Below are 21,688 nucleotides of genomic sequence, written 5' to 3'. Positions count from 1 at the left end.
ATACTCAGCCACAGGGAGGAAAGTAGAGTATCTGGACCCCGGAAACCTAGTGCCTGAGCATCTAGGTCATAGTCCAGGGTACCAGGATGGGAGAATGAGAGAGACCCAGTTACCATGGCAGGGGGTACCAGACAGAACCCTGTCAGAAGAAAAGAAGTAAGAGCAGATACTAGGACCTGGGAACAAAGGCAAAGCGGGACCACGGTCAACAACAAGGCTAACCTTAAGATTCAAGATGACCCTTCCCTGCTGTTGACCTTGAGCTCCAGGAAGCTCCCAACCATGGAGGGTATTGATGGCTGAGCACCTCAAGTAGGCATAGAGAGCTGTCAGCGGTCCACCACGGCCTTCCCTTTGACTCCCTTCCTTTCAGCATCATACACTCAGCCAGCCTTTCAGACTGCGAAGCCACCCCACTACACCGTGGGAAAACCTCAAAGCATATGACGATGGGCCATCTCTCTATGTCATTGCTCCCAGGCTCTCCCCAGCCCAAAGGGGCTCTGACCTTGCTCCCCAGACCTTGCTAGGATATGATAACATCCTCCTTTTTCTATTCTCCTTTCCCAGTTCTGCGCCCTCGCTCTGTGGAGATGTTTGCCTGCAGCAGGTGCTCCCATTTTAAGCTGTTCTGAACTAACTCTCTGGCCACCTGGAAGGTTCAAGGATTCAAGGATTCTTTTGTCATTTTCACCTCCACTTACCTCCCTTCCAAAGTCCCTTGTGTGTACCTCTGCCACTTATAAGCCACAGTTAACACAAGCGCATCTGAAACTCACCAGCCGCTGATAAGTATGTACTCCTTAGCAAAAAAGGACTAAGACCCAAAACAGCTTGGTTTGAGAAGGGTTTATTTCCTCACTTCTTTCCCAGTGTCTGGTTTCACTTTTGCTACTAGTATGGCTTTTCACACACCCTCACCAAACATTCACTTCTTTGGGGACAACCAAGCCTAAAAACATCATTTCAGGAGTTTCTGTTGTGTCTCAGAGGTAAAAAACCCAACTAGTATCCATGAGGATGTGGGTTCGATCCCTGGCCTTGCTCAGTGGGTTAAGGATCTGGCATTGCCATAAGCTGTGGTGTAGGTTGCAGATGAGGCTCAGATCCGGTGTTGCTGTGGCTGTGATGTTGGCTGGCAGCTGCAGCTCTGATTCAACCCCTAGCCTGGGAACCTCCATACGCCACTGGTGCAGCCTAAAAAAAAGACAAATATATATATATAAATTTCACAATCCCAAATTCCAGATCTCTGAGAGTCAAGCGATGGGTCTTTGGGGTTTTGTTTTGGTTTGGTTTTGGTTTTTTACAAGTTTGGTGTCAAAACTCATCTGGTGACAAAACCAGACAAACTGATGGGAAGCTGATTTATTCTCACACCTAAACACTTAATGTGAGCATTCATATATTTTACTGTAGAAATATTAATGTGGTTGATTATGAGATGCTGCCCATGACCTCACCGGGCATGTTTGGCATGCTTGGTACCTTTCTGAGTTCTAAAGCACGTCTAGCTTCAGTGGCTTCAGATAAGGGCTTGAGGAACCGTGCTAACCTCTCTGTTCTTTTGCAATGGATCTGTGCTAACAGAAGCATCTCTAAGACCTGAGATTCCCTGGCCTTTCCTTGCCATCTGGAAAGTGAGAAGATAGCCAAGTGGATCAGTGAGGGCCACAAGGGAACCAAGGATAACACATCTTCTGATTTGGAGAAAGAAGGGGTGACTTTTTTTTGCTTTTGAGGGCCATATCTGCGGCATAGGGAGGTTCCCAGGCTAGGGGTCCAATCAGAGCTACAGCTGCCAGCCTACACCACAGCCACAGCAACGCAGGAGCCAAGACACGTTTGCAACCTACACCACAGCTCACGGCAATGCCGGATCCTTAACCCACTGAGTGAGGCCAGGGATCGAACCTGCGTCCTCAAAGATGGTAGTTGGGTTGGTTAACCACTGAGCCACGAAAGGAACTCCAAGATGGGATGACTTTGTGTGACTCTGAGTAACTTGTGTAACCAGAGGAAAGAGCTGGTTCCCGATGCCCCTCCTCCAGTGGGTTTTCTAGCTGCCTGAAATGACACACATAAAATGTCTTCAGCTTTTAGAAAATGAAATGCTATCAAACTTTTCCAGTGTGTATGTGGTGGGTTTTTTTTTTTTTTTGAAAAGTAAAGGTTTTCTTTGAAAAATCATTAATCAGCAAATACTGCATCTTCACTCTATGCCCGGTTTCATGCTGGGTTCTATGAAGTTGTCAAGCAGAAGGTATAAACTCTGGACTTAAAGGGACTTCCATTCTGAGGGGAAGGCCAAGTTTTACACCCAAGAAAGAATTAGAGAGAACACAGGACAACATGTGTAATCGAGTGCTAAGATGTGGCAGACATGCAGGAAGGCTGAGAAGCAAAGCTGGCACATAGGCCAGAGCATTTCTGGAAGGTGGTATCAGAGGTAAGACTTAGCTTGGGTGCACAAAGATGAGAACACGCTTTAGGCAAGTGTTCCAGATAAAAATGGTTTAAGGGGCTTATGGGGGGACAATATGGACAAGTGTTGGGAGGAGACTGAACAAGCTGGATGGGGTAAGGAGCATGTTGAAAATGTGTGTGTGTGTTTGTGTGTGTGTGTGAGAGAGAGAGAGAGAGAGAGAGTCTTCTCAGGATGCCATAACAAAATACCACAGATCAGGTGGCTTAAACAACTGAGTTTTATTTTCTCTCAGTAGCAGGCTGCAAGTTCCATGTCGAGGTGCCGGCTGACTGGTTTCTCTAGAGGCCTCCCTCCTTAGCTTGCAAATGGCCACTTTTGTCTGTGTCCTAAAATGACCTTTCTTCTGTATGTGCCCAGAGAGAGAAGAGAGGTTTCCAGAGTCTCTTCCTTTTCCTAAAAGGCCACCAATCTTAAGGATTAGGGCCCCACCCTTTTGACCTCTGGTAGCCTTAATTATCGCTTTAGAGGCCCTTTCTCCAAACACGGTCACACTGGAAGTTAAGCCTTCGACATATGAATTTAGAGGTGACACAATTCCGTCCTTAAATGTGCCTGTGCCCCGAGAAAGTGAAGTTTGTCTGGGAAACTTGTGAGAGGGCAAGATGTCTACAATGAGACAGGCAGGGCAGGGCTGGAGCTCTCAACGGCCATAGACATGAACTGACTGGATGGACATGGAGGACATTAAAGGAATTAGAAATCAGAGGACCAGAAGTGCCTGGCCCACCGGCTGAACCTTCCAAGTTCAAGTGCAGAAACCAAACGGCCTTCCCTAAGAGAACATCCTAGAGAGACGGTCTCTGTCATTTCCTGCATGTCTCTGTCCTTCCCCAGCACCTCTGGTCCGCCGCACCCTGGCATGGCTGCTGCAGGCAAGCGTGAGATCATTATAGAGCTGTTCTGTGCAGCAACCTTCCTCACATCTGGATGGCTAATGCCGATAATTACCTTGCTGGTTACTAAATCTGTCGGGTTTAGGTGAGGTGAGGCTCCACAGCTGGGGCTGCTGCTCACAGCTTTGCCCGCAGAGAGAGAGGTGAGAACAAAAACCAAGAAAGGTGTGCTCAGAAGCTTTGGGATTGAGCGAAACTGGTTAATTACCAGTCACTTGCTGTCTCCTCAACTTGGAGTTTCTGGCTAAGGAATGCTCAGGATCAGACAGAACATGACAACCTGCAACTTATTTCTACACTGAGAGGGTGGCGGACACCAAGATGCAGACACAAGTGGAGATCGCATCTCTCAGGTGCAGGGCCATCACTACACGTCTCAGATGCTCTCAGAACAGGGTAACGGCAGGAGGCAGCCGGGTGCAGAGTTCACTGGGCTCGTTATGGAGAGACCTGGGGATCAGGTGTATCCGAGGGACAGAATCTCTTTGCCTTTCCAGGAAAGTTCTCAGTCTGGGGTCCTGGCTTAAGTTTTAAGGATCCACAAACCCCCTAAAATTGCATGTCAGCATGTGTATATGTGATTGAGCATTCTTCTGAGAAACAGACTCATACCAGATTAATCAGATTCTTGAACGACTCAAAAGAGTTCTGTGATTCCCTAAAAGAAGGATGATTATAGACTGCTGTTCTAGACCCCAGGGAAACAGGAGGTTTACATTGGGCAGAGTTGCAAGAGAGGCTCCGGGTCCCTAATGATCCTGAAATTATACTCAGAGAGAGAGAGAGAGAGAGAGAGAGAGAGAGAGAGAGAGAGAGTGTGTGTGTGTGTGTGTGTGTGTGTGTGTGTGTGTGTGTGTATTTTTCTAAAGGAAAGACTCAATGGTTTTTCTCAGATTTTCAAAAGGGTCCACCACCCTCAAAGGGTGAAGAACCTAAGCTAGATCTGGAACCCCCAAAGCTAGAAAGATCGCCTATCTCTAGCTATTTCTTTCCAGAGCACGACTGCAGAGACCTGAACACGGGGCCCAAAGAAGGCCCTGGTAGCTTTGCTCAAAACCCCGTGATAAGAGAGTCTGGGACCTGGGTCTGGCTGGCACGGCCCTCCATTAAAGAACGTTTTAGAGTCATTTTAAGAGTCAAGTGCCCAGACAGCAGGGTGATGGTCATAAAGGCATCAACAGATGGGAAAACAGTCCTTGCTCCCTCCCTTTCTGATGGCTTATCCCCACGTCTTTCTCTTCCCAGGTCTAGTACCCCAGCTCTCAGAAACCCAGAGACTTAGTTCAAGACTCATTCAGTAAATCCTTACTGAGCACCTACTATGTGCCAGGCTCTCTTTTAGGCTCAAAATAAGGGACTTGACCTTAGAGTGTTATCGACCTATGCCCGTTTCTTGCCCCGCGAACGGGTACTTAGGGCACTGCTGACCAAGGGCGTAATTCCCAAGCTTAGCCCCGCGGCCCCAGGTCCTGAGAGCCTGAGACCATCCCGCCCATCGCCGCGGGCCGTGGATCGAGTAGGGGATAAGCAGTACCTGTGTGCAATGCGGTGAGGGAGGCTGGAAGGACGCGCCGGACCAGAGTGGGTGGGCCGGGCTCAGCCCAGGCCTTGGCTGGGCGGGGGCAGGAGGAGTGGGGAGGGGGCACAGCCGGCAGGCAGGCAAGGGGGCTGGGGGGAGGGGGAGACGCTCCCGCGGCCGACTCCGCCGCTGCGCCTGATCTCCTAGCTGTGCTCGCCCGCTCCCCGCCCTCTGGGGCCGTCGCGAAGCTCCGCTCTCCATACTGAGCAGTCCCCGGGAGGCGCTCGGACACGTCCCCAGGCCGGATAAAGATCGGCTTGGCGCTCGCTCCGCAGCGCGAAATCTCGCCATCAGCGCGGCTCGCGCGGCCGCTCCGGCCCGGCCCGGCGACGCCAGATCGCTATCTGGGGAAACGGGAAGGCACGCCGCTGCCCCCGCCGCCACCTTCGGCGCGTGGCCGCAGGGCCCCGGGACTCGCCGCCCTCCCCTCCCCTCCCCCCTGCCTTCCTTCCCGGCGCTTCCTCCCGGGGGACCTCCGCTCCCCGCCGGCCCGGGGCCCTCAGCACCCCGCCAGGCGCCCTCGCCTCTCTCGCCAGGCCCCACTGCCTCCTGAAGGTTACGCGACGCAGCGGCGGGGCGCGGGGGGCACCCGCCCTCGCCGCCGCCTGCGTCGCCGCCCACCCCAGCGCCTGCCGCGCCGCGCCCGGCCGGCCCGGCTGCCGGCGGCTGCCACCGCAATCCCGGCTCCTAAATCAGCGCGGGGAGGCGCCCCCTCCCCCCACCCGGTTCCCCGGGCTCCCCGGACCGCGATTGGCCGCGCGGGCGCCCCCCACCCGCGGGCCCCCAGCTCCAGCCGCCGCGCCATTGGCTGCGGGTCTCCGCCAGCCTTTACATAAGCCCGGGCGCGCTCGAGTGGAGTTGTATAAAGCGAGCGAGCGGCGTCGGGGCGGGAGGCTCGAGGCCGGCCCGGGACCCGGGCTGGGAGCTGGAAGGCGGCGGCGGCGGCGGCGGCGGCAGAGGCGGCGGCGAGCTCCCGCGCTCCGACGCCCCCAGGCGGTGGGGCTGAGAGAGCCGGAGGATGGCTCCGAGAGCGTACCCCGGCGTGAGTACCGGCTCCCGTACCCCCACCCCTTCAGGCGGAGAAAGTTTCTCCCGCCCTCCCTGCCCTCCTGATCCGCCCGCGGGGATGGCGGGGATGGAACCAGGGAAGACATAGACCGCTAAGGCGGCGACGCCTCAGCTTCCAACTTGCCAAGAGGCACAGGACTCGACTGGCGCGCAGAGCCTCCCTGGGGGCTGGGGGAGAGGCCAGCGCAGGGCCGGGGGTGGAGGAGAGGTGGGAGCGGAGATGTAGGGGGCGACAGCCCTCACGGCTGTAAGGCAAGGTGTTGGGGGAGCCCTGGAGGTTAACTGTTCGTGGAGGGGGCACCGGGGCTGGAGGGGGCATAGCAGGTGAGGGGGTGGGGTGTGCTGGGGATGTTGGGGAGTCACCCAACGAACAGGGCTCAGCTCTGGGCCGTGCCTACGCTTCCAGGATGGGGAAGCGCCCTGGGGGAGGCTGGCGCTTCTATCCCAGGGAAGCCAAGACCCCAGGCACAGCTCTGGGTGGCAGAGAGCTCCTGGAGCCAGCTCGCGCGCGGCGTAGCTGCCAGCTGCCTTTGCTGGACCGAGGTGTGGTCTGCTTGCTTTCAGCCTACCTCAGGCAAGCCAGCTTCTGGCATTCCAGGAGGGAAGGGGTCCTGCTCAGCTCAGTGAGAGCACATGGAGGCTTTAATGGGGCAGTATACCGGGCTTGGGGGCATGCCCAGCAATGCAGCGCGTTTCTTCGCAGTACAGTAGTTGGGAGCTCTGGTTAGTCCTATTTCTGCAGAAACCAACTCAGGAATCCAAAGTCATCCCAGCCTGGATGGGAGCCTCTGAGAATGGCCGGGAAATGCTTCTGGGGTTGGGGTGGGGGTCGTTTCCCTTCCTTGGGGAATGACTAATGAATATTGCTGCTGGTGGTGTGCACCTAGCCTGGCTTGTGCGTCCCAGGAGGTGCTTCAGCTCTCCAGGCAAGACATATTCTTGGGTCACACTTGAGGTGTCTTCTGAGATGGGTGCAAGACTTCCCAACTGAAGCCAAGTGGAAAAGAAGGGAAGAAGGTTCCAGGACTAGGGGACAACTCTGTAGTGCTGTCTTGAATCAGGGGAGAACTCTTGAGGGAAGAGAAACACTCTTGATGGGAGATTTTTTTTTTTTTTTGACCCTGGTGACGTGGGATTGGAGCTCCTCCAGACTGAATTAGAACGAATTCGGAGAGTCACCCTGTACTTCACTCTCAGCCACAAGGAAGGGGAGATGGAGGATGGAAAAGTGGGAACATGGCGGTCTTTTCCAATATGGCCCTTGAGGAAGCCTTTTCTCTCCGTCTGACTTGATTAAGAACATCCTTCTGACAGCAGATCCTAAAGTCCATTTAAGAGGCAATGAAGGGAGTTTAAGCTCCTGATGCTGGCACAGTGGCCCACAATTAGAATAGTCTGGTTTACAGTTGGTACTCACAGTCTCTGGAGAAGGTCAGAAGCGGGCTGCCCAGTTGAGGCTGTATCCTTCACCTGTACCTCATCCCTGAACATAGGTGAGTGTTTTAAATTCCTAGAGTAGCTGCATCAGCCTGGAAATCTTGGAGGGGGGAGAGGCGGGAGGGAAGTTCTCAGGTCATATCCCCAAACCTAGCTCCATCCTCTGCCTGCAGTCAACATTTTCCTGCTGCATTTCCCAAGACTTTCTCACCACTGGGGATTTGTACAGCAAAATACCGATTTGTTGCTCTTTCTTCTCTTCACTCCATCTGGGCTGCACCTGGTGTTCTGAACCCTGATATTTATCACTCTGCACCTTGATGTTTGGTTAAGATGTCCTATCACAGCACAATAGTGCCCTGTGAATGTATGTACCAAGGGCCTGTATTCTAGGGAGTGAAACATAGACTGTTATAGAGAAAGGGACACAGACCAGAAAGAGAGTCATGTTAAACAGCTTTGCAACTGTCTCCTATTCCCGTCTGCCTGCTGAGGGCGATGAAGCTGCCCAGCAGGCTCCTTGGTGTCCAGTAGGGGGCGCCAAAAGCACCCAGCTCGGGACCACTGACTTTCTTACTTCTTGTCCTTTATTGACCATAGTAACTTAATGCTTTTAAGCAAGCTCAGGCCACAGCCCGCAACCATCACCTTCATAATTAGAACCCTTCTACCACATGCTTCCTGGACTTCAGGTGGTCCTGTGGTCCCAGGTGCGGTGAGACAGATGCAAGTACAACATTCCAAGGAAACACAGCGGGTACCCAGCTCCACCTGCTCCCTAGGCTCATCCTTTGTGCTTGGTGCTGATGTCTTCTTTTGAACTCGTTTAGCACTCATAGAGCCCAAGAATATTAGAGCTAGACGAAAGGAACCTCAAAGAGCATCTAGTCCAACCACATTCTGCGTTTAATTTATAGATGAGAAAACTTGAAGCCCCATCAAGGCAAGTATCTTGCCCAAGGTCACATGGCTGTTTGGTGGAAGAGATAAGCCTGGGTCCTCAGATCCTCAGTTCTCTGCTCAGAGCTCTTTCTGGCCCCATGCTCTGCTTCTTCTTCCCCGTGGAGATGGCTGTGTGTGCTCTTCATTGTTGGTGTTCATAGTTGCTAATTGACCATACACTGGTAAATTAATAAATCTGGTAAATTGGGGAAATTTTCCACTGAATCTGTTATTCAGATTGAAGAGGTGAGGTGCAGAGAAAGTTCTTGTGTTGTGCATAGACAGGTAATAAATATTCCTAATTCTTCATTCCCCTTCCTCCATTATCTTGTCTTGTTATTCCAAGTGGTCCTAGAGGCAAAAGCAATGTGACTCCAGGTTCCTGTCCGTACACTTAGGTATCAGAAGTGCCCAGCCCCTCACGGTGGTCTTGGTACCCAAGCTTGGGGCTCTTCCTTCCTTCCATTAAGCGTGCTGGAGTGGGGGCCCTCTGTCCTGCAGTCACACCACTGCCTATGGGACCTCCAATACTCAGATCCTGGGCGAAGTAGAGACTTTTCAACCAGTATTTTCCCATTTCCCCTTCCTTGATGCTCCTAGCTCAAGGTCAGAGTGCCGGGATGTTCTAGTGTTGCAGAATCTTCAGGTTAGGGCTTTTGGGTGACCTGGAAGATACTACCATTTCCACTGCCCTTTTTCTGTTCCGTGAGTCTGGCTGTTGACATCTGAGCCGGGCCCTGGAAAGGAGGTTTGCTGAGTGGCCTACAGGCTGCCCCCTCTGTGTCCTCTCCCCACCCTGCTCCTATGCACCCTGCATGGAGTTCCCCTGAGAGCCTCTGCGGACTGGGTGGCGACCCGCAGAAGGAACCAGCGCTGCCAAGCCAGACTCCCGAGAGGCGGATTCTCTTCCGTCCCTAAGGCTCACCCAAGGAATGCTTGTTGCCAGGGAAGATGCTTGAGTTCCTCATCTCCTTCAGGCTCACAGACAAATTGGGTCTTCACCTTCAGGTAGAGGGGGGAGGTAGCAGGATAAGGTGGACTCCCCGAGAGGCACAGCCCCCTCCTTGAAACCGGGGTTCTGGGAGGCTGTGCCTGGGACCCATGCCTGCTCCCAGCTCTAGCCAAAGAGGTGGGCCTGCATTCCCTAGGCTTGGTTCGGTTCTGGACAGGGCCAGAGGAATATAATTACATATAATTCAGCTATAGCACAGGGTCTCTGGATTTCTGTTTAAATGGGAAAGTGGCATGAGACCCTGAGAACACAGGAAGTCTTGCCCTTCTCCTGAGCCCTGCTGGCTAGTTGACCCTTAGCGCCCTCTCACTGGAAAGGCAGCCCAACAGCGGAAGAGATGCGCTTAGAAACTGGCTGCCCCCGCTTACTGCTGAGAGACCTTGCACGAACCGCTTAACCTCTGGGTGCCTCGGTTTCCTCCTCTGCAAAACAGTGAGGCTGGCAACCTGTGACAAGGGGAGGATAGTGAAGCTCAGGGGAGATAGGTGTTAACACGCCTCTGCCCTAAAGAGGTGTTCAATTGGGAGCGGAGATTATTGCGGGATCACACGGGTCTTCCTTGGCCCGGCGAATGAGACCAGGGATCCAGGTGTGGACGTCAGCCTCTGCGCACAGCAACATCTGGGCTGAAGGACAAGAAAAGCCTCCTTGGCCGGGCTCCCTCCTTGCCCCCTTCCCTTCCCCACCTTGGGGTTTTCATTTTGGGGCTCTGCCATGCTTGGGGAAAAGAAATTTTACAGGTCCCAGGATAATTCCGAATGTGATGGAAGGCCCTGAGCTATTGATTCCTCAGGAAGGATCTTTGTGCTGGGAGAAGGCTTCCTCGGAGCCCAGTGATTTAAGAGTGCTGACAAATCCGTGCTCACCGAGCCTCCTGCAGGCTGCAGATACAGGCTGCCGGGCCAGCCAGGGTTCTGCGAGGGATTTCTGGGGAGCCTGGCTGGTTGCTTAGGGGACATAAACCTGTGAACTCTCCTTAGGAGAAAGTATGAAATCAATTGGTTCATTATCACACCAAACACACCCTGGACCATGGAGGGGATTTCAGAAATGAGAAGCAGCAAAGGACCCGGAGGTTGTGTTGGAAAAGTGTGTGAAAAAACATGAAGGGGTTGGGGAGGAGGTGGGGGCAGGAAGACCTTTCTCCGCGCGCTTGACCTCACTGAAGTCCTGGGCAGTGACCGGAGGGGTTCATTGCCCATTTGGCAATGTCTATAGACATTTTTAATTGTGACAACCAGGGCAGGGAGTGCAATTGGCATCTAGTGGGCAGAGGCCAGGGATGAAGTTAACCATCTCTGCAGGGCACGGGACAGCCTCCCACTAAAGAACCGTCTGGCCTAAGAAGGCACTGGTGCCAAAGTGGAGAAACCCTGGACCAGAGCATCACAGCAGAGTGGAATCTCACAGCATCCTGGAGGCGGGAAGGATTTTAGAGGTATTCGCACCCAGCCCTCCCACTACTCAGCTGAGGAGCCTGAGATCCAGAGAGGGGAAGAGACCAGCCAGGATCACACAGCAAGCAGGTGGAAAAGCTTATCTGAACCTCAGACCTGCTGCCTCCTAAGAGTGATTTACCCAGAGCCCCCCTTCCCCAAGTTGTGATGAAAATTACATGTGAGCTGTGAAAACACTTAGAAAAGTATAAAGAGGCTCTTATTAATATTGCTATTATTAAGAATTTGGGAGTTTGGAAAGTTCTATTTCTGGCTATGCCACTGACTCATGCTGCAATATGAGGTGCATCATTCCCCTGCTCCAGGCCTCTCTGCGAATATGGGGAGGTGGGCTGGGGCCTTAGCAAATGATAGTCGTGTCATAATCATTATTTTTAGAGAAGAGGCCCAAGATTGGCCCTTCGAAAACCCTAGACACTTATGAAAAAAGAAAAGAGGAAATTTTTCCTTGAAAGAAATCATGTTGACTTCGTAAGAAGCAGAGCGTTTGCTTCTTGGAAAAATTCCAGTACCCGGGCCCTGTGAGTTGGTTCCAGCCCAGGAAATCTGATCAACATCCGGAGGAGAAGAGGATAGCTCCACAACGGACACGCGGCTGGCCTTGTCCCCACTCCCTCCCAGAAAGGGAGGTGGGGACCTTTCCACCCTCCCTCTCCTGGACCCTCAGCGCAGGGAAGTTCTGCAAGGAGCTCGAAGGAGGGGTGGGTGGGTGTGTCATTAATTAGTATAACCTTGTTTACCTAACAGACATATTCTTAAAGATCTCTTCCAAGGGACGTTTTGACATATTAGTTTAATTAGCCACAGAAGAATCGAGAGTGCCGGCAGTGCAAAATGACCCGCCCTGTGGTTTCCAGTTACTCTTACCTTTGTTTGCACCCACCAAGTACAGTGACAAGGTCAAGGGGGTCACTGCGGAGCCAAGGGGTCCGGTTGACTGAGGGAGGGTCCGTGGGGACTTCTTCCCTTACTAACAGCTGCCCACAGCTACCTGAGAGCCACCCCCCTAGGGATTTGCGTTGGCATCCCTGCCCTCCTTGGGGAGGGGCAACAGGCCAGAGGCCGGTTCCCACAGGGGTGGGCAGAGGAGCCTCACGGGAGGCCCGGCCGTGCTCTTGCCCTCCTTGCTTTCAGGATGGGAGGTGGGAAGTCCCTAGAGGCTGTCGCTAGAGGCGAGAGCCGCACCCCTCCCTGCCCTGGGAGCGTGGTCGCACTCAGAGATCTCACCCCGTTCTTGTCGTGAATGTCGTGAGTGCCCTGCCTGTCCAAGCCAGGCCAGCCTCTGGAGGTCACTCCCTGTGATCAGAGGAGGTGAGCACTCGGGCCCCTTCTGTCTCCTTGCCCTAGTGATGTCATGCTGCCTTTCCCTCTGGTCCCTAAGAACAGACTCTTTCTTGGAATCGTAGTCATGTACCAGTCATCTGAGAAGCTATGTTTATCCAGAGCCTTTGGCAGGTGGGGAAGTAAGAATCCCCAAGAAGGAGCAATGCTGCCTGGCAAGCAGTGGGGGTGGAGACACTGTGTCTTTTGTTCTCAACTGTAAGCTCAGGGCCCAGCACGGGGCTTGGCATGCGGAGGGGCTCGGCAGGTGTTCAGTGGGTGAACAAATGCATGTCTGAATGTCGGTGACCAGTCTGGGGCAGAGGTGGCCCTTGGTATTAAAGTGGATCTTCAGCCTGACCTGCGTCCAGGAATCCAGCTTTCCTTCTGGCTCCTTCCTAGAGCGAGCACTTGGCACTGGGGGTCTACAAACCCCCAAAGGTCCCCCTGATCAAGCAGGGTCTGAGGAGCCCACACAGGGCCCACCTGTGAGATGGTACCAGCTCTGAGCCTGGAACAGGGTTGAGTTTCTCGTCCTCTTCTCTCCTCTGGGTGCTCACCCCACCTGCCCCGCCACCAGCTGCGGCAGGGAAGCTCAGTGCAAGTCTACCTTGGTAGCTATAAACTGATAGAATGGAGAATCATTTGGATTGCCATCAAAAACAGACTAGGAAATGAATCATTGCCTCACAGAAAGATTCCCAGGAGGCTGCTTTGAAATAGCAACGTCCACTGATGGATTTTTCAGAAAAAATCCTGACCTGTAGACACCACACCCCACCCCAGCCCAGGATGTCCAAGTCCCCCCTGTGATACTCACTCACTTTTTGGAAACACAGCCTGCTTAGCCATCTTGCATACTGCTGCCCCAAATCTAAGATGCCCTTTCTTTTTTTTTTTTTTTTTGGCTGCACCCACAGCCAGCGAAGTTCCTGGGCCAGGGATCAAACCTGCGCCTCAGTAACCAAAGCCACAGCAGTGACAGCGCTGGATCCTTTAGGCCAGTGAGCCACCAGGGAACTCATAAAATGCCCTTTCTAAACCAAGTCTGATCCTATCTCAGCCCAACTTCAAATCTCCTGCACCCTGTGACTCCAGGCTCCTCCCCTTGGCGTGGCAGGCAGGCTCTACAGGCCCCATCTGCCCTCTGCGTGAGAGCTTGTCTCTGCCTTTCTCCCCATCTCCCTCCTCCCCACCCCGGACACCGCATTCCAAAGGCAGCCACTGCATTGCCACCTGCACCAAGCAGAGCCAAATCCACCTGGAATGCAGTTCCCGTTGGAATCCCAGTTCCCCATCTCCAAGGGGTCTTTCCTGCCGCCCTTCCCACCCACCTAAATAGGTAACCCCTCCCTCCTATGGGCCATGTCTGTGCTTTGTACCTGGGGCTATTCTGAATGTCTTCCGTGTATCATACCTCACCCCTGGTGGACTGTAAGCTCCTTGGGGTCAGGAGCCATGCCTTAGGCATCATTTCTAATCTGGCCCTTAGCATCTGCTAAATGTTGGAAGAATGGATGTGTGTAGTACCACACACTGAGGGGGTTTGCATTTGGAAAGCAGTGTTTAAAAAGTTAAAGAACTCCACCAGGGTCCTTCGACACATTAGTAACAGAGGCCAGCCACTGCCTCAACGTCTGACAGCCCCACGAGTTCCATTCGACATTTGGCAGCGACTCCTGGATGGGGAGCACCTGGTGGGCCTGGATGCCATCTCCTGAGATGCATTTGTTCATTCAGCAAACATTTGTGCTGTCGTAATAGTATGATTGCCATTACTTTACCTGCCATGGATGGATTTGGGTTGCCAGGCACTGTGCGTGCATCATTTCATTTCATTTCCCACTTTACCGACTAGGAAGTCCGAGCAGTTAATAATGCTTATTCAGGACCCGTGCTGCCTTGTACACGAGGCTGGGAGACGCTAGTTGTCCTCTCATTTTCAGAAACACCCTTTCACTAGCTGCTGGTCTTTGTGGCACCGCCTGCCTGGGTCCCCTGAGTTTTTGCCTGTCTCCTTCTGGAGGAGGACCAAGTCTTTTTCCTGTAAATGCAGCCACAGGCAGCATCTGGAGCTCTCTCTAGATAAAGAGAAGGAAGAGGAGGCCTTATATTTTCACGGTGATGGGGAAGGTGCATAGGACGTGAAGGCCCCTGCGGGTGGCAGGGTGCAGAAGATCTGGCGTTTGCCTTCCAGGCTGGCAGTGCAGGACAGGGGACGGAGTGGAGAAACACTGATGACTGAGGCACTAGAATATACGCTTCAACAGAAGCAAAGACTTCCTTTTGTTCTCAGCTGTTTTCCCAAAGCTCAAACCATGGCTGGCAGAGGTGCGTAGGAATAGCGAATGAATGAGTGAATGACCGAATGGCAGCCTCCGGCTTTCTCTCCCCTTGGGCCTGGGTATTTGCTTTCTAGTTTGCCCCTCTGCTTCCAGCCCTGCCTTCCCCCCGGGTTCTTTCTGACATCCCTCCAGCCAGGTCATCTCTCACCCTTCTGGCTCCTGTCGTTCAGGCTCACGAGGTCTCCACAGTCTCTTCCAGGCTCCTGGCCACACCCCTTCCCACCTTCTGTCCTGCCCCTGCAGCAGGGAGCCTCCCAGTCCTGCATTGGCACTGCACCAGTTGGCTCCCCTCGGCCTGGAACACTTTCTCCCCCTTGTCTCTCTGGCTCCCTTATCCCTGCCTCTCTCATGGGCCTTCCCCAGCAGCCCCAAGGAGAGAGGCTTGCTGCTTCCACTGTGTTCCCATCTCACTCGGTTTAAGACCAGGTTGGTGTAGTCAAAGAGTGATTGCCCAAGGGCACCAATTCTGGAGCCAAATGGCTTGGACACAGATCCTGGCTCTACCACATTCTGGCTGTGTGACCTTGGGCAAGTTACTTACCCTCTCTGTGCCTTTGTTTCCTCCTCTATATAATGGAGACCGTAGTAATACCTACCTGGCAAGGTTACCATGAGTACTAAATGAGATCGTCCGTGTGAAGGGTTAGAGTCGTGCCTGGCACATAGTCGGTGTAGGTCAGTGTTGTTATTAATACTCATTCTTCATGTAGACTTGCTCTGTGAAATTGCAGTAAGAAAAAAACATCTCTGTTTGGCTTGTGTATAGGGTCGCGTGAATTAGGCTGGGGAATGACGTGATCAGCTCCAAGATTAAGAAAGGGAGCTCCAGGAGCCACGTGGTAGTAGGACGAGAGATGAGAGGAAGCGGGAAACAATTAACGAGTATTACTATTGTTCAGTTAAAGGATGAAGGGGGCAAATTCTGGGCAGTGGGGATGGAAAGACTGGGCAGCTTGGAGATGGAAAGACTGGGCAGCTTGGAGATGGGAGATTCACAAGGCAGGTTGAGTCGGTTGGTGATCCAGTGGTTGTGAAGAACGAGGAAGAAGCAAGAACCAAATATGACACCAGATTTCCAGTTCGACTGCTGGGGTTTGAAGGCGTCCAATGAATGTAGCCCACTTCCCTGTTCAGATTCAGGACCAATGCGGGGATAGAAAGGGGAGGGGCGGGGAGGGGAGGAAGGAGGCCGGGCGGCATCATTATAGACACAGTTGTTTGAAGGCCAGGCTTCAGGGTGGGGTCCATGGGCGCTTACTCATGCACCTGCACCCCCAGCGCAGCCCTCCCTGTGGGCAGGGATGGGACTGAGCCTCCCTGGCCAAGCTCAGCACGTGGCAGAGAATGGCCTCTGCAGGGAAGCAGGTCCAAGAAAGGGCTCTCTCTGCGCCCAGTTTTTCCAAGCTCACTCATCCGATGAGTCCCTGCTCCGGCCCTTGGAGGAGGGAGGAGGGGAAGGAGGGAGGCCAGGAATGATGCACTCATCCAGGGTTTCTCAGTTTCAGCATTACTGACAATTGGGGAGGCATAATTCTTTGTTGTAGAGGGCGGTGCTGTGCATCGTAGGATGTTTGACAGCTTCCCTGGTCTCTACCCACTAGATGCCAATGGCACCCCCTTCCTTGGGTGGGACAACCCCAAGTATCTCCAGACACTGACAGATGTGGAGGGCAGGGGGTACAAATCACCCCGGGTTGAGAGCCACTGCTCTGGTTCACTGGAAGATCCCTGGATGGAAACCTGGAGATGGGCAATGCGTGCTGTCTCTAACCCATGACACAGGGTGTGGGACCTTTAAATAGGCAGCAGCACAGGGAGGGCAGGTCGGGGTGGCATCTGGTCCTCCAGACCTTTGAGGAATCTGCGGCCTTCCTTCTCCTCTCCTCCTGCTTCTCCTTATCCAGCTAACTTCTTAGCCACACCAGCCCACCTCTACAGAAACAGCCTTCTTCCCCACCCCCGCCATTTAGACATCTTCATGCCCTTTCCCTGAGCACCCCTCGCCCTGTACGGCAGGTGTTGACTAGCTTGCTCCCTTTGCCCCCAGCAGCCAGCACAGACCCAGGCTCGTGGGGGTGGGGGTGGGGCACAGGAACTGTCGCGGTGAGTCCGTGGGCCAGGGCAGCTTATCTTAGCTCTCCTCCAACCAGGCCCTCCTTTGTGGGCCTCTTTGTAGCTCTGATGGCCCAGCCCGGGCAGAGCGACTCGAGTACTCCTTAAGGCTGCCTCTCTTCCTCAAGCCTCTGCCCTCTTGCAGCTTCTGGAAAGGGTCTGTGCTCCCTGCTGGTGCCCAGCATCTGAAGCATCCAGGGCATTTGCTTTTGTGCGAGCTCAGGGTGGTGTCCTTGGCTCTTGTGATAATTGCTAAAGAACTGCTCGCCCTAAAAATTGCCCTGGAAGCTTCTCCCCACAGCTGCCTGACCCCACATCAGAGATCTAGGTTGCTTGGTTACCAGTTTTCAGACCCAATTCAGGAAAGTCCCGAGGCCGCAGAAAACTGAGTTTAGCTGCATATGACCCGCAGCCGATGTCTAAAGACATCTAGCCTTAATGCTCTCTGTGCGACAGGAAAGGAGGGAAGCAGTGAGCCTGGCCCCCAGAGATGTTCACCAGCTCACTTAACCCTTGAACCTTTGGCACATCGTAGATGTCCCATGACACAGAGGAGGACCCTGGAGATCAGAAAGTTACGGAACTGGAGTTCCTGCTGTGGCATTGCTGGTTTGATCCTGGCCTGGCACCATCGGTTAAGGATCCAGCATTGCCGTAGCTGTGGCAGAGGTTGCAGATGTGGCTTGGATTTGATATCTGGCCTGGGAACTTCCATGTGCTGTGGCTGCAGCCAAAAAAGGGGGAAATTTTTTTTTTTTTTTTTTTTAAAGAAAGACTGGAGCGTTCCCATTGTGGTGCAGCGGAAATGAATCTGACTAGTATCCATGAGGATGTGGGTTCGATCCCTGGCTTCGCTCCGTGGGTTAAGGATCCGGCATTGCCGTGAGCTGTGGTGTAGATCACAGACAAGGATTGGATCCCACATTGCTGTGGCTGTGGAGTAGGCCAGCAGCTATAGCTCCAATTTGACCCCTAGCCTGGGAACTTCCATATGCTTGTAGGTGCGGCCGTAAAAAAGCAAAAGAAAAAAAGAGAGAAAGAAAGAAGGAAGGAAGGAAGGGAGGGAGGGAGGAAGGGAGGAAGAGAGGCTAAAGATCATGCTAGCGTCTAGTGGCGTTGAGGTCCAAATCCAGGTCCCTGAATCCAGGCTTTGATATGTTTGTTTATTTATTTATTTCTCTATCCCGCTGATGATTGTTCAGGACGTTCGCTTATAGAGCATTTTTAAGAGATTATTATTACCAGGCAATTCTTCCCACAGCCTGAAACCCAAGTCTCACCACCTCTCCCCCTTGCTAAGTGCCCCCTCTGCCCCCGCCCCGTCGTCCTCCCCTGCAGGAGCAGCCCCTGGTGCTCCAGTCCTGCACCTTCCGCCCTTGGCATTTATCCTGCCTCCTCTGGGCTCCCCCGATGTCCTCTCATTGCACTCACACCATTTACTTACAGCTGAATGCCACTCCCGCCTGTGAGAGCTACTCCCTGTGCTTGGATGTATGGTGGTGTTTGAGACACAGCATTCAGGAAGACGAAAAAGTTCAGTTCAACCTACTTTTGCAAATTCTATTTTTAGCTCTTCTCTGCAAAGATTGAGATGTTCACAGTGGTGTGACAGGAGGTTTCTGAGCCAGCCATGTAAAATGGGAGGTCACTCTGGCACCTGCCGCCCTTCTGCTTCAGGCAGTACCATCCTGTTCTGCCTTCTTCCCCAAACTCCTTATCCCGCCTCCTCCTCTGATACTGTCTAGCTAAATAGATTTTCTTGATAGACTTCAACAAGCTGGTGATGAATTTGGGTAGCAGAAACATTTTTCACTTCAAATCAGATTGCAGCTTACACTCCCATCTGGGGACCACGAGTCTGGGGCAGTGGTTCTCAGCCCAGACTGCCCACTAACATCATCAGGGGAGCTTCTGAAAATACGCAGCACCCAAGCCCCCCCCAGACCAAATAAGTCAGAAACCAGGGTGAAGGATCTGGGCAGCAGCATAGCGCTAAAAACTCTCCAGGTGATTCCACTAGGCAGCTGGGGTTTAGCTAGATTCTACTGGTCTAGAGCTTTGCTACAGAAAATGAAGTCTACAGACCAGCGGCCTTGGCCTCACCTGAAAGCTTGTTAGAATGCAGACTTTCAGGCTCCCATCCCAAACCTACCAAATCAGCACCTGCATTTTACCAAGATCCTCAGGTGATTCGTAAACACATTACAATTTTATTTATTTATTTTTTTTTTTGCCTTTTTCTAGGGCTGCTCCCACGGCACATGGACGTTCCCAGGCTGGGGGTCGAATCAGAGCTGTAGCCACCAGCCTGCGCCACAGCCACAGCAACTCGGGATCCGAGCAGCGTCTGCAACCTTCACCACAGCTCATGGCAACGCCAGATCCTTAACCCACTGAGCAAGGCCAGGGATTGAACCCGCAACCTCATGGTTCCTAGTCGGATTTGTTAACCACTGAGCCATGACAGGAACTCCAGCACATTACAATTTAAGAAGCATTGCTTTCTGGAAAGAACATTTTAAAATAATTGTATGACAAGTTACAAGCAATTTCTGCTGATTCACATTATCATTTGGACAGATTCCTTCCTTCCCCTGTGTAACAAATATTAATTGAGTACCTCCTAGTACTAGGCACTGTGATAGTTTGGCGAAATGCATTGGCATGCATTTAGCTTGCAAATTCCTGCCCATACTTCATTTTCTCTCTAGGCTCTGGCCACTGATGGTAGATATAGTAGATATAGATATAGATTTTGTTGTTGTTGTTGTTGTTTTTTATGGCTGCAACTTCAGCGTATGGAAGTTCCCAGGCTAGGGGTCCAATAGGAGCTGCAGCTTCCAGCCACAGCCACAGCCACAGCAACACAGGATCTGAGCCGTGTCTTAGATCTACACCACAGCTGACGGCAACGCCAGGTCCTTAGCCCACTGCATGAAGCCAGGGATCTAACCCACATCCTCATGCATGCTAGTCGGATTTGTTTCTGCTTAGCCACATGGGAACTCCATGATGGTAGCACTCTTTTGTCTACAGTTCCAGCCCTTTCCTTCTCAATTCTTTGCAAAAATTAGAGCCAGAATCCCTCTTTGTCACTCCCTATCAATTGCGGTAATTTGACTTTGAGTTGAAGACAGCTAGTACTTTGAGTATCTGATGGTCAACTGAGCCTGCAGCCCTGAGGAGCACATAGCCCTAGGATTGGTTTCAGCTCCTTAGATGGAGAGGCAGAGAAGTCCCTGGAACTAATCACTGTCGTATATAGTATGCTTTCTTAACGCTTGCTGTTCAATGTGTGTAGTTTATGGAGCAGGACCATCACAATCACATGGGAGCTTGTTCAGAATGTAGAAACTTGCCGCCCCCCCCCCCCCCCCGCAGATCAGCTGAATCAGAATCTGCATTTTAACAAGACCATCAGGTGATTCATAGACAGTAAAGCTCGAGAAGCACTGAAGCACTGGTTTAGAACTGTGCTTCTCAAATTTTGCAACCTAGTAGAATCACATAGGGAGCTGTTAAAATCCTGATGTCCATGCTGCGTCCTATGCCCATTGAGTGCACAGATCTTGGGACGAGACTCAGGCATGAGTATTTTTATATTGTGGTAAAATACACATAACATAAAATTTACCATTGTAACCGTTAATAAGTGTATAGCTCAGTGATATTAAGTAACATTCACACGGTCATGCAAACATCACCGCCATCCATCTCCAGGACTTTTTGTCTTCCCAAACTGACACTCTATAACCATTAACACTAATTCTCCATTCTTCTCTCCACCAGCCCCTGGTAACCACCATTCTACTTTCTGTGTCGATGAGTTTGACTACTCGGGGCACCCAGCAAGCTTGGGATTATACAGCATCTGTCTTTTGTGACTGGCTTGTTTTCATTTAGCAGAATGTCTTCTAAGTTTGCCCATGTCGTAGCATGTGTCAGAATGGCCTTCCTTTTTCAGGCACATGATATTCCATTTGAGGCATGTGGATTGGTGGACCCTTGGGGGAAATGTCTAGTGGCTATTGTGAATAATGCTACTGCGAACATGGGTGCATAAAAATCCGTTTGAGTCCCTTCTTTCAATTCTTTTGGGTATATACCCAGAAATGGAATTGCTGGATCACATGGTGATTGTTTTTTTGGATTTTTTTGAGGAACTGCTGCACAGCAGTTTTCCAGAGCAGCTGCATCATTTTCCATCCCCATCAGCAATGCACCAGGGCCCCAATTTCTCTACATCCTCGCCAACAATTGTTATTTTCTAGTTTTTTGATTATAGCCATTCTATTGGGTGTGAAGTGTTATTTGCATTTCCCTAATGATTAGTGGTGTTGAGCATCTTTTCTTATACTTATTGACCATTTGTGTATCTTCTTTGGAGAAAGGTCTATTCAAGTCCTTTACCCATTTGGAAGTGGTTTTTTTGTTGTTGTTAAGTTGCAGGAGTTCTTTATATATTCTGGATATTAATCCCTTATCAGATATTTTCTCCCCTTTTGTGGGCTGCCTTTTCACTCTGACAGTGTCCTGTGATGCACAAAAGTTTTAAATATTGTTGCAGTCCATTTAATCTGTTTTTTCCTTTGTTGCCTTTGCTTTTGGTCTCATGTCCAAGTAATCATTTTCAGACAATGGTATTTTTAAAAGCTCCCTCAAGTGATTACAGCTAAGGGTGAGCAGTGTTTCTCAAACTTTTCTTCTTCTTCCTCTTCTTTTTTTTTTTTTTTATTTTTTGGTCTTTTTAGGGCTGTTCCCGCAGCATATGGAGATTCCCAGGCTAGGGGTCCAATCAGAGCTGCAGCCGCCAGCCTATACCCCAGCCACAGCAACGCAGGATCCGAGCTGCGTCTGCGACCTACACCCCAGCTCACGGCAACACTGGATCCCCCAGCCTACTGGGCGAGGCCAGGGATCAAACCTGCATCCTCATGGATGCTAGTCAGATTCGTTTCTGCTGAGCCATGATGGGAACTCCCTGTTTCTCAAACTTTAACGTGCGTTCAGATCACCTGAAATCTTGTTAAAATGC

General features: G+C 52.0%; 1 protein-coding gene across 4 annotated transcripts in view; it reads left to right on the top strand.

Moving 5' to 3' along the window:
* Nucleotides 1-5,891: 5,891 nt before the first annotated feature.
* Nucleotides 5,892-21,688, top strand: part of CRTAC1 (cartilage acidic protein 1) — a 168,000-nt gene continuing 152,203 nt past the window's right edge. For all 4 annotated transcript variants that reach the window (XM_084995019.1, XM_021074420.2, XM_084995020.1 and 1 more), the window contains exon 1: nt 5,892-6,002. In XM_084995019.1, coding sequence (XP_084851145.1) covers nt 5,979-6,002 — 24 coding nt within the window. In that variant the 5' untranslated portion in view covers nt 5,892-5,978. The remainder of the gene's footprint in view (nt 6,003-21,688) is intronic.

This window comes from Sus scrofa, chromosome 14, assembly GCF_054392235.1.
Source record: "Sus scrofa isolate SSC_HxYL_T2T_F1_AM1 chromosome 14, Sscrofa_HxYL_maternal_Yorkshire_Landrace_v2.0, whole genome shotgun sequence".
NCBI classification, from domain to species: domain Eukaryota; kingdom Metazoa; phylum Chordata; class Mammalia; order Artiodactyla; family Suidae; genus Sus; species Sus scrofa.
This window is presented reverse-complemented; position numbering and strand designations above follow the sequence as displayed.